Here is a 13,301-nt window from a genome sequence, read left to right as displayed (position 1 = left end):
GTAGATCGGTCCAAATAGATGCAATCAGAACCAATTGAAGGAACCTCATCAACCCCGTTGCTAAACTAGCACTAGAATTGTTAGCTTTTGCATTTGGGTAGAACTTTGATTGTCTGTGCAAGGCCGCTGATAAAACATGGGGCATTCTAGCTGAGGTTTGGCAACTAGTACTGTCACAATAATAAATAAAATTGGAACTTTCGTATGTAGCTGGAACTGAAGTGACCCTTAGGTAATTATTATTAAACTATTCAGCAAAAAAGTAATTATTATTAAACTCTGATACTCTTTTTTTTATGGAAAACCCCTCATACTTTACTACTTGAAGGTTAGCCCATTATGTGTTTATAACTAATTGCAATCTGTTTGTGGAATTAACCAAAACAGGGTAAGAAATTAGATACAAGAGTTTACTATCTTTTCTTTTCAACTTCCTTCATAAAGCTTGTGGCAAATAATTGAGTTTCATGGCTAAGGACAACGATCTGTGATTGTGAAAGCAAAATTAATGACAGGCATCTTTACTATCTCGCGCACACAATTGAGATCCCCTCTCCTTTTCCTACCTTCCCAAGCAAACTAGTTGCTAAAACAACAAAATCTCTCACTTTATCCATTTCCACCTTTCCAAGACAGATAAGCTGCAAGTGCAAACAATTAAGTTTTGTAACTGGACATTCCTCCACGTTTTCAAGACAGATAAGCCGCAAAGAACTAAGGTTTTGTAACTAGAGGTGTACCCTTTTACCTAATTGAACTGTCTCACAGCCTTAATAAAAGCCCTCTCTTCCCTCCCACAAACACCAGACATATCAAACACTCCTCCAAGTGCAAGTGCAAGTACAAGCGTCACTCTTGCATTTGAAATTATCCCAAGCAAAGTTCAGAACTCCACACAATAAAAATAACTTCAAAGATGACAAAACAGGCTCTCTTCTCCCTCTCAATTTTACTTGTATTTCTCTTCCATTGCATCACAACTTTAGGCCAGCCCGCTGCAGCTCCAGCCCAGCCAGCAAATGCTCCAGTTCAGCCTGCAAATGCTCCAGTCCAGCCAGCCACTCCACCAGTAGTTCAGCCTGCCAAGGCCCCAGCCCCAGTCCAGTCTGCCAAGGTCCCGCCCACAAAGAAAGGTGTCCCTGATGTCACCAAAATCCTTGGTAAGGCTGGCGGGTTCTCAGTCTATATCCGCCTCTTAAAGAGTACCGGAGTTTCTGACCAATTATACGGCCAGCTCAACAATTCAAATAATGGGTTTACCATCTTTGCTCCTACTGATGCTGCATTTTCGAGCCTCAAAGCAGGCACTATAAACTCTTTGTCCGACCTACAAAAGACCCAACTAGTACAATTTCACATATTAAACACAGTTGTTACTCTGTCAAATTTCCAAACTCTGAGCAATCCAGTGCCCACAGAGGCCGGAGATGCCAATGAGTTCCCACTAACCGTGACCACTGCTGGCAACCAAGTGAACATCTCTACTGTTCTTGTAAATACCACGTTGGGTGGAACTGTATATTCGGATAACCAGCTTAATATTTATCAAGTGGATCAAGTGCTTCTTCCTCTTGACATTTTTAGTCCTAATCCTAAGCATAAGGTAAAGGCACCAGCCTCGGCACCAACATTGTCAAAGCCTAAGTCTTTGGACAACGGTGCAGATGCAGATGCAGATGCAGATGCAGACACTCCTTCTGCTGCTACAAAAGTGGATGAGTCTGGAGCACTGAGTCTCAAGAGGCATGGAAATGGAATATTGATGTCCATTAATGGAGTTGCACTTGTTGCATTCATTGTCACTGAGGGACTTTGGTGGTGTTAATTTACTTGTTTGATATTCTTAGGTGGGTTCCAATTGTCTCGTGCAGTATGACTTTGCTGAGTTGGGGTGAGCGGTCGTAATCTACACCGACTGCTTTCAAATAATTGCCATCTTTTCCTGTCTGATATGTATAATGCCAATTTGTGATGAGAACTATTGATGTTAAGGCTTTATTTTAATTTTTAATTTTTTGTTCTTGTCTTTTTTCAAGTTCCAATTTCTATGTACTACAGATTTTTAAAGACTTATGTCTCTGAGACTGAGAGCTGAATTCTTGTGATTAAATCTATTTACATTTTTAAGCTTCGTTTGCTTTGAATTTTCAAATATTTGTGTGTAAAGATAACTTTTTGCGTTTTCTAATATTAGTTAGCATTAGAAAAATGAGGTAAATGATTATTATTTTCTGTCAACATAAAAAGTATAGTTTATATTTTAGAGATTATTTTTCACTAATTTTTTTGGAAAATAACTTTATCTTATGACAGGTTAAATAAGAGAAATTAGAATATCATTTTCTTACATATTTAAAGTTGCTACTTAATATAAGAAAATGAGATGATCTTATAGAAAATACATTTTGAAAAATAACTAATTTTCTAGAAAACTTTAACGTCGAATAAAGATAGAAATTATATACTCGGAAAATAACTCATTTTCTTGTATTTGGTTGTGACCCTAAGAATAAGTTGGAAAAATATTTTCTGCTGGCTCATATGTAAAAGTAGTTATATATTTTCTGTAAATTCAAATATAAGATGCACAAAAACTGTCAATAACAATGTGAATATTAGTTTGAGCAACTAGAAAACCAACCTAAAAATTATTTTCCTTTTTTGATTTGACCTCTTGTTGTGCTAGTTTTGCTAGCGTCTAGGCGTATGGAGTTGCTACAAATCATTGGATTTACGGGTGTGATTAGCTACCTATTGTTTAATTACCATTTCAATGCTAGAAGGTGTGAAGTCTCCTAATCTAACTTAAGGAATAAATGTCTACAAACCAAATTGGTTCATGAATCCTATACGTGCGGAAAAGGTCTTAGGCACTTTATATAACCATATTGTGTGTCCTCTTTATTTTTCGTACTTATTTTATTTGCAATATTGGTTATGTTACAGTTACTAATCAATTTTCCATCCAAAGCATAATTGATTAACTAATCCACCTGGCTTAATTAATTAAAAGAAAATCAATGGGGGTCAAAAATTTCTCACCCCATTTCTTTTACTTCTATTTTATTAGACAACATTAGTTATAATAATGGGTTCAGCTGCTTAGACAACATTCTCTTAGACTGGGGCTTGTGAGAACAAAGACCTGAGGCGACAATATGCTCCTTCTTTTTTTTTTTTTTTTTTTTTGATTAGAAATCTGGAAAGAACTTCATTAGACCGAAACGTGATACAAATTTGTTACATCTTTGAGCACTTGGTCAGCAATAATGGGAGGAGTATCTTCTACCCATATTTTACAATCCTTAATAGATTTGGCCATCCTAGCCATCACATGAGCTGCTACATTTCCTTTTCTGCTAACATGGGATGCAGTCCACGCCTTAAAGCAGCTAAGGCTTTGCAAACAGCCCTCAATTATTTTCTGGATAGACCACGGGCAAGCTTCAGGATTAAGCAAAGCATTGATAACTACTTGGGCATCTCCTTCAACTATGATCTCCCTCAACCCCAGCTCCCATGCTAGCTGAACTCCTTCCTGCATTGCCCTTGCCTCTGTTTCCAAGGCCTTTAGAGGTAGCTCCACCCGTTTGCTCATAGCTCCCATCAACAGCCCCCCTCCATTCCTTATAACCACCCCCACCCCGCAGCTTCCGGATTCCATAAAAACAGCCCCATCCACGTTTATTTTATTCCATATGCTCCTTCTTAACTAGTGAAAAGAAGCAATTCCACGGTAGTGAATTTCAAGTTAGATATTTAACTGTTAACACTATTTCCCTTAAGGACTTACGTGGGGTTGTCACTAGCTTATTTGATTTATAATTTTTTTTAGAAAACTCAAATATAAAGTTCATAAATAAATAATAAGAAATTACAAGACATGTCAAAATAAACCAAATTATATGAATTTGGTCCTAACTACAATCGTTTAAAGAAAAAAAAAAAAAACAAAACGACTCACCTTCTTTATCATATAATAAAAGAACAAAACCAATAAAAACAGAAAAATAAAGTAGAAACCACCCCAGGCATGAATTGTTTGCATGATAAAAATGACAACTGTGGTAGTGCCACCCACAATTGTACGAGGGCGTGGACCCCCAATTAATTTGTATGATACTCTAGGTATAGGTCACAATGGGAGATCGCAAGAAGAGTAGGGTTGATAGATGGTGGTTCGGAATGGTTGTAGGGTGGTTGTATACTATCAATTGGACTACTCGAAGGGGTTCTTAAGTGGTCGAGATACCCTTAAATTGTCTTGAGCTGGACTATTTCTTCCTAAATATTATGTGGCAGCCTCTCGTTCACTCGTGTTTTGCCTCCTAGAAAAAATGTTCCAACCCCTTTCCTTCTTGAGCCTCTTCTCTTTTATACTATCTTGTTAGTGGATTGATAATGATGAGAATATTCCATCTGTGCGTGGGCCTCGCCTTTTACAGGATTTAGGTGGTCTTTTAAGTCTAGGCTACTATTCTAACATGTCCAATCTCATATCAAGAGGGTGGGCATACTATAATGATTCCCTAATAACTTGAACTTGACATCAAGGCCCGTGCACGGATGGCGGACTCTCCCAAGGCTCATTGTCCTTATTTCCCCTCCTAGGGAAGCAGGTGGGATCTGTCTAGATCCTATGGTAGTCACTTGGTAACTTATGCGATGGTTCAGTTCAGACCTTATACATGCATGCAAATTGGGCTAGGGGTTGATGGGTCTCGGCCCAAGTTTGGTCTGGGCTAAAATTTGTCAACCCACAACGACTAAAAAACAAAGGCACTTATGGGTTCTTCATTGAAGGAACATTACGCAAACTAAAATAGAAATAAAAATACACAATGCCACCTATTTTAACATGCATGGTATAATTGAAAATGCATGAACATTTAAGAAAATAAAAATGCACACACTAGATATTGTTTCTCACATGACTTGTGATTATAATTCACATGTAATTCTAAAAATAAATATTGAATATGAAATCTAGAAATTTGATATTCTATCATTTTTTCTATCACTTCATGTGAATTATCTCAATATTTATGCAAAGAAAATATCTACACCCATTCTAAATGATATGTTAAGTATATGGAAATTTTTTTTTTTTTGGTTTTCTCATTCTTTAATGCGACGCAGGATTGAAAACAAATACGTTGGTTCGGTTGCACTATTTGAGTGGCAAATCTTTAAACATTGCATGTACGATTCTTGACTGCAAATTTGTTTACCGTAGACACACAATTTTTAATGGTGGGATATTTTTTAAGAGGGTCAGTAAGAGATGTATTTTATGGGCTCGGTGATTCATTTTTATAAATTTGTCCATAATACCAGTATGTATTAGCACAAAAGTAAAAGATGATAAGTGCTACATCCATAAAACTTTCATAACAAATCTTAGGTGATAAAATGATATTGGTTCTAATTCAAACCAACTACTGAAATTATTTTTTTGCTCGTCATTAATAGAGCGAGTAACAATTTATTACTTAAAATTTATTGTAAAAATGTTGTGAATATAACATTTTTATAAGATAAATTATAACTTCATTTGGTACATTATTTATTAATACAATAAACATACTAATTATTGTTGCTAAGACAAAATCTTGAAAATTATCTATTGTTTCTAAATACAATAAATATATTAATTATTGTTGTAAGTGAATTGCAAATGAGATCCATATACAATAAACTTTTATATATTAGTTTATTTCAAATTTGTTAATATCTAATTTTTTTTTTTTGTCTAAGGTTTAAGATGAACAAATTTTTACTTTTGTTGTTAGGCTTATTATTTTTTTCCCCACAGATTTTTGATGAAATTGGTTTATTGTTAGATTTTTTCTTGTGTTTAAAAAGATCAAGATATTGTAAAGAGGATCATATTCAAGCTTATTTTAGTTGGGCATAAAAAAATTTAGGTTCAGATTGTTTAAATTTTATTTTAGGAGAGTCAAATATTTTTAAAATTTTTTTAAATAAAATAAAATAATAATTTTGGCTGGACACACTGCCTAGGGCCGCCCTTGACAAGTTTACATGTTTAATCATATTTGGCAATTTAAAAATAAAAATAAATAGAAAAGAAGGAATATTATTTATTTATTTTTTTTTTCCATAAAGGTCAAGTCTTAGCCCAATGAAAAGTGTATTCCACCAAAAGTGATAAGTTGTGAATTCGAGGCTGAAACTCAACCTCTAAAATAAAGGGATAAAACTATCTGCCAATAATCTCTTCCGCTAAGACTTTTTTTTTTTTTTTTTTCTAATCTTTTATACCAATTTTTCCGATCGATGTAAACATTTACAATATGTTTTTTTTTTGGGTGCTGAACACACTCATATATAATATGTAGGTCCTTACATATATCCTTAAACATGGTATTCATTTTCGGACTTTAGGTAAAGCTAAATAAGCCTCGGCATCTGATTGCTAAGTCTCTTTTCTCGCATCACATCTACCCTAATTTTGTTCAGTCTGTGAAAGCTAATCAATCAAATGATTCATATACATCCTTTTCTGCCTGTACACCCAATTGATTGAGATCTCCTCTCTCTTTCCTGCCTTCCCAAGCGAACTAGTTGCTAAGGCAACAAAATCTCTTTCTATCCATTAGTCCCTTCACCTTTCTAAGACAGGTCAGCTGCAAACAACGAAGTGTTTGTAACTAGATGCGTACCGTTTCACATAATTGCACTGTCTCCAGCCATAATAAAAGCCCTCTCTTCCCTCCAAAACATATCAAACATAAAAAACACACTCCTGCAAGTGCAAGTGCAAGTGCAAGCAAAACATCCCAACTCCCAAGCAAAACACAGTCCTAGCCTCCACACAATAAATTAACTTCAAAGATGACAAAACAACAGGCTCTCTTCTCCCTCTCAATTTTACTTGTATTTCTCTTACATTGCATCACAACTTTAGGCCAGCCAGCCGCAGCTCCAGCCCAGCCAGCAAATGCTCCAGTCCAGCCTGCAAATGCTCCAGTCCAGCCCGCCACTCCGCCAGTAGTTCAGCCTGCCAAGGCCCCTGCCCCAGTTCAATCTGCCAAGGTCCCACCAACACAGAAAAGTGTCCCTGATGTCACCAAAATCCTTGGAAAGACCAGTGGGTTCTCAATCTTTATTCGTCTCTTAAAAAGTACCGGAGTTTCTGACCAATTATACGGCCAGCTTAACAATTCAAATAATGGGTTTACTATGTTTGCTCCTACTGATGCTGCATTTTCGAACCTCAAAGCGGGCACTATAAACTCTTTGTCCGATCTACAAAAGACCCAACTAGTACAATTTCACATATTAAACACAGTTGTTACTCTGTCAAATTTCCAAACTTTGAGCAATCCAGTGCCCACAGAGGCCGGAGATACCAGTGCTGGTGAGTTCCCACTAACCGTGATCACTGCTGGCAACCAAGTGAACATCTCTACTGGTCTTGTTAATACCACGTTGGGTGGAACTGTGTATTCGGATAACCAGCTTGATATATATCAAGTGGAGAAAGTGCTTCTTCCTCTTGACATTTTTAATCCTAAGCCTAAGCATAAGGCACCAGCCTCGGCACCAACATCGTTAACGCCTAAGACTAAGGACAATGATGATGACGATTCTCAGTCTGTTCCTACAGAAGTGGATGAGTCTGGTGCGGCAAGTCTCAGCAGGCATGGAATATTGGTGTCCATTGAAGTTATTTTGGTCGCATTCATTCTCACGAAGGGACTTCATGGTGTATATGTACCTGCTTAATATTCTTAGGTGGCTTCCAATTTTCTAGTGCCGCGCGATTTTGCTGTGTTTGGTTTAACGGTCGAAATCGATTCTGAGTGCTTTGAAATAATTTTCATCTTTTCCTTTGCAATATGTATTAATGCCAATCTCTGATGAGAACTTATCTTGTTTTTAATTTTTTTTATTCTTAAAAATGTTTGTTATTTTTCATTTTCAAATTCCAATTTCTATGTACTCGAGAGTTTTTAATTTTTTATTAATGATTTTCCAGACTTGTTCCTTTGAGCTCCAAATGTATTTCATGTTTGAAAATATTATCAGTCGTCTTAGAAAATATTATCTCCAAAATTGACTCCTTCTTTAAAACATTTTTTTCTTGAAAAACTAACATCAAATGATACCAATTTATGGGTAGAACTCACGTCTAAAAACCAGCTTACACAAAAGAGTGTCCAAGAGTTTATATATACGGTTAAATTTACACACACTTGAATTATGTAGGACACTAAAATCATAATAACATGACACAAGTAGTCTATTTTAGTGCTTCATCCAACTTTATGAAGAAAGGAAATTTCAAACTTGATTTCATAACTTTGGATTGCTTAAGAGACAAGAGAGCTAGGTTCAAGAAAGCTTTCAAGAACTCTTTCCTACTCTTGAAGATTTTCTTTCACTTCTTGAAGATTTTCTTTCACTTCTCTCTATTTTATTTCTTTCTCTTAATAGTCCTCATTTTCTAAGGATTCCCTATTGATGTCTTTAATAAGGATATAGGGGGCTATTTATAGTGAAAACTAGCATTGCTTGAAAAAGGTTGGCATTGAAAACTACGACTGCTTTTTCATTACGTTTCTCTTCCTTAACAAGTGAAGAGAAGAAATCCACTAGTTGCGAATCTTAAGGTGTGGATTTATCTATCGATAATCGATGCCCCATAATCCAAGAGACTTTTTTTTTTAATTTTTTTTATTTTATGAAATAAATGGTGAGCAGGGGCGACAATTGTGACAGATTTTTATGAGCGTAACCATTGGGATACTTACCTGCTAGGGAACGTTGGATTGAGCCATAGCTGATACTGTTCGGAGTGACAACACCCTAGCCCCATGAAAAGTGTAGTACCCTTTGGCTAGCTGCAGGCAGGAGTTCCAACGTTCCAAATAATCCAAGAGACTTAAAATGGAGTTACCACATAAATTTTTTTTTTTTAAAAGGAGAAAACTAAGAAAATCTCTAAAAGTAATATTTTTAGAGATGAATAATGAAGATTACATACATCATTTGGAAAAAATATGTACATGACTTTAGTCCTAGATACAATCTAAATAGAGAGGAATTAAATTTTATTTATTTATTTCCTAGTTACATTTTGAAACATCAAGAAAAGAGTGCATAAAAAAATTAACCTACATCCCAAAGATTAAGTTCAGGAGTTATATAACTAGGTGAGAAGGTGTTTGACACCCATCACACCTAACCTAAGTTGGTCACCTATGGTACATTAATGGCCAATATAAACAAATTCACTAAATTGTCACACAATTTAAGTGATAAAAATATCAAAAAATAAAATTTATATCCATCACTGTGTACTAACGTATTTAAGAATAATAACTAATAAGTCAATCACATTAATCAGTCATTAGAGCACTAGTATTAGGTGTGCCAAATGCCAAATATTTGGCATTTGGCACACTAAAAAACATCTCACATGAGATGTTCTAAATGCCAAAATATTTGGTATGAATGAATAGTGCAATCTCAAATTTGGAAGCGCGTTGTTCACAAATTGTAAAATTATTATTATTTTTTATTCACTGTTGGGCCTCTCTCTCTCTCTCTCTCTCTCTCTCTCTCTCTCTCTCTCTCTCTCTCTCTCTCTCTCTCTCTCTCTCTCTCTCTCTCTCTCTCTCTCTCTCTCTCTCTCTCTCTCTCTCTCTGGGGTTTGGGTTGATTTGGTTTTAGTGGGTTGTGGTTTGACTTTGATAGTTGGTGGTGGTTGGTTGATTTTGGCCGGTGGTGGTTGAGTGATTTTGGCCGATGGTTGTGGTAGTGGTGGGTTCTGATCTGGTGGGGTGAGGTGTGAGTGGTGGGTGTGGGTGGTGGTGGTTTGTGGGGGTGGTAGGTACTATAAGGGTTTTATTTGTTTTTTTTTTTAATAAAAATAAATTGTAGTAGTTTTTTAATGTTATTTTAATGTATTGTATATATTATTTTAATGTATTGAATGGAAAAATAGAACATGTGATGTATGGTATATTATAAAATGATATGTTAAAATAATAAAATAAGTTTTTTGATGTGTTAAAATTGCATACTTTTGTAACAGCTAATGCTGATGCTCTTAAGAACTCATTAAATCATGATAATGACAATAAAATAAAAACGTTGTACAAAAACTTATTTAATGCATGAATATAATTAACAGGGATGGACTAGGCGGGGGCCCAAGGGACTCGGGCTCCCCTGGCCCAATTATTATTATTTTTTTTTTACATATGCTTTTTTTTTTTTTGTGGTTAGCCCCCTTGTTATAAACTTTAGGTCTCCATCCTTTCCAATTAGCCTAGAAAGCCTAGCACAACTGGCAACTATCCAATCCAAAAGCTTAATAAAAACAATAAAAGAATTCACAATGGTGATGTATTCTAGCCAAAAAAAAACTATTTGACTACCAAAGAACCAAAAAACCATGTGTTATTGGAAAAGCTAAAGCCAAAGCTAAAGCTAAATTTTTTGCAATTACACTAAACTGGTATAAATGCCAGTTGACTATAACAAGTTGTTAAAAATAAAATACAATATTTTATTAAGATTATTCCTTTAATTAAAAAACACAAATTCTCTCTCATCCTTATTATTTTAATGAGTTATTTATATTATTTTAAATGAAATAGTAAAAAAATAGAACATTTGATATAGGGTGTATTGTAAAGTCAGGTAGTAAAAATAGATAAAATAACTTTTTAAGGTGCTAAAATCTAAATTTTTTAGTAGCACTATTGTAAATGCTCTAACTTAAAAAAAAATATATATATATAGCTATCCTGGTATTAATTTTTTTTTGGTAGATGATTGCAACTTAATGTATTAAGAAACAATATTTTGATGTATTTATAATTTGTTAATACTATATGAATGCCTATTTGAAGTTTTTGTTTTCATATACTCCAGCCTCCTCTAACTTAAAATCCTGGGTCTGTTCCTGATAATTAAAATGTATGAATATGGGATGAACATTTTAAGATGTGAAGATATAAACCCTAGATGCGATTCTTACATGACATGAGAATATTTTACACGATTTGCTTAAAATCAAATTAGCCATCAAACTGGAGCTTTAAGATCTAAATCCATTTTTTTATAATATCAAAGTGAACTATTGTCATTCCTACGTAAAGAAAACACAGACATCTATCCTATATGACATGTGAATGTTGTGTAACAAAGAAAACATATGTTAAAATCGTGACAAAAATGAATAGATCTTTTGTTCTATCGATTTAATCTAACCAAGGCATGATGCATGAGCATAGGAGTTATGATTATAGAATTACAACTAACGGTAAAGACAAATCTAAGATGATAAACTCCATAATCTAGAGTCTAGACTAACGCTTGGAAACTAATCTAACCTATCACACGTTTTTGAAATTTTTTTAATTATAAAATCATGATAAAACCTAACTAAACATGCTCTAAAAATAAAATCAGCTGTGAAGGAATCGAAGATACCTGCTTGCACTTTCTAGCTATCGATCAGTTCTTGGGCCCGGGGTGGATTGTTGATCTTTCTTGCCATTACAATCGTCTTTGATCTTAGATTGTTCAGATTTCCACCTATTATATAGCTTCTCTGTAAGATAAATGCTTGTTGATAAATCTTTGTTTCGTTGATGATGATTGATTGATGCAATAGTGTAGAATTCCATTTGGGTTTGTGTTTGTGAATAAAACAAAGGAAGCTAAAGTGATTTGTGTGTTGTGAAAAGTGTGTGTACGATGAAAAATATTCAAATTAAATATTAATGGCTATATATGATGGGTAAAAAACCTAGGCCCTAGAGGTTCACTAAACTACCATAGGCAAAAAAATCTTGACCATTTTAGTTGGGATACTTATCCTATTTATAGAGAGAGATATTTTCCTAATTTTTTAAGGCTCAGAGGCCATGCAATTGGTGGTTTTATATCCTATCAAACGAAATTAGAAAAAAAAAAAAAAAGGATGAAATTCAATTTGTTAAATCAATTGAAGTCATGCAATTGTTAAATTACTAACTGTTCCAAAAACTTAAACTATTGAGATATGATAAATTTAATCATTTAAATCACATACTTTTATCACTCTCCCTCACGTGTGAATCGAAACTATCTTTAAATAAGTGAGGCCCAATAAGTGAGACTTTAAATAGGAGGTAAATTGGATGAGACAATGATCGAAAGATCTCATACTTTGATACCATATTAAATCACTGATTGTCCCAAAAGCTTAATATTTAACCACATGCTTCTAACATCAATTGGATCCACCCATTGACTGAGGAACAATATTTTAGTTGAGTTATGGGCAATTAGAGATGAACTTCAATTTGCTACATCAATTAGATCAACCCATCTAATAGTGGAACTTTAAGCTAACCTGATTTTGAATTTTCTATAAACTATATCACTGCACACCATTTTTATGCTAGAATTGATAGAGATTGCATATCCCTCATGAGCTCAATTCCCATCTAGAGAACTAATCCATTCCTACCATGAAGGAAAATCAAACAGCTGACTGCTTTGCGAATCTTGGATGGATGAATGACTTGCCTTTTGTTATTCATAGCATACCTCAGTAGCAACTTAAGCCGTTAATAAATTTTAATGTGTCAAACTTGGTTTCAATTCGTTTTATAAAAATATGTAATAAGTCTTCTGTTTTGCTTAATTTTATCGTCATGTTACCCAATTTTTTTTTTTTTTTTTTGATGTACCCATTGGTTGGGCAACAATGTTTAACTGAATTATGGACAGTTAAAGATGAACTTCAGTTTGCTCAATCAATTGGATCCACTCATCTAATAGTCGAACTTGATGCTAAATTGATTTTACATTTTCTAATAAATAATATAATTGATATAAGCTATTAGAATAGAAAAATGTAATCATTTAACAATATAGTTCTAATACTCTCCTCACGTATATGTAGGCTCAAACTCTCTTTTCATAGGTGAGACCCTACATGTATAATTTTAAATGAGAGGTAGAGTGAAGAAAATAATGATCAAACTTAGAAATTTCTACTCTAACCATGTTAAATTAGCAATTTTCTAAAACACTTAAACTTTTTGAATAATTGATAATTTAAGAATCATGTACTGTGCTTATCATTTTTATGTTGAAATTGAAAGAGATTGCATATCCCTCTTGAGCTTGATTCCCATCTTGAACTAGCTCATTCCTACCATGATAGAAATCAAGAAACTGACTGCTTAGCAAGTTTGGATGGATGGATGACTTAAGCCTTTGTTCATAGCATACCGCAGTTATATGTTATAACTACTTAAGCCTTTGTT

At 34.3% G+C, this 13,301-nt stretch overlaps 3 protein-coding genes across 3 annotated transcripts; 2 read left to right on the top strand and 1 right to left on the bottom strand.

Annotated features, from left to right (window-relative positions):
* Positions 1-804: 804 nt before the first annotated feature.
* Positions 805-2,131, top strand: LOC142605593 (fasciclin-like arabinogalactan protein 12). The gene has a single exon (XM_075777008.1). The coding sequence runs from the start codon at positions 917-919 to the stop codon at positions 1,823-1,825; it is 909 nt and encodes a 302-aa protein (XP_075633123.1). The 5' UTR covers positions 805-916; the 3' UTR covers positions 1,826-2,131.
* Positions 2,132-3,214: 1,083 nt separating this feature from the next.
* Positions 3,215-3,664, bottom strand: LOC142606241 (uncharacterized). The gene has a single exon (XM_075777624.1). The coding sequence runs from the start codon at positions 3,662-3,664 to the stop codon at positions 3,215-3,217; it is 450 nt and encodes a 149-aa protein (XP_075633739.1).
* Positions 3,665-6,753: 3,089 nt separating this feature from the next.
* LOC142608324 (fasciclin-like arabinogalactan protein 12) lies at positions 6,754-7,843 on the top strand. Its single transcript, XM_075780077.1, has one exon. The coding sequence runs from the start codon at positions 6,859-6,861 to the stop codon at positions 7,750-7,752; it is 894 nt and encodes a 297-aa protein (XP_075636192.1). The 5' UTR covers positions 6,754-6,858; the 3' UTR covers positions 7,753-7,843.
* The last annotated feature ends 5,458 nt before the right edge of the window (positions 7,844-13,301 follow it).

The sequence above is a fragment of the Castanea sativa genome, chromosome 8, assembly GCF_040712315.1.
Source record: "Castanea sativa cultivar Marrone di Chiusa Pesio chromosome 8, ASM4071231v1".
Lineage (NCBI taxonomy): Eukaryota > Viridiplantae > Streptophyta > Magnoliopsida > Fagales > Fagaceae > Castanea > Castanea sativa.
Note: the sequence above shows the minus strand (reverse complement) of the source record. Positions and strands in the feature narration are given on the sequence as shown.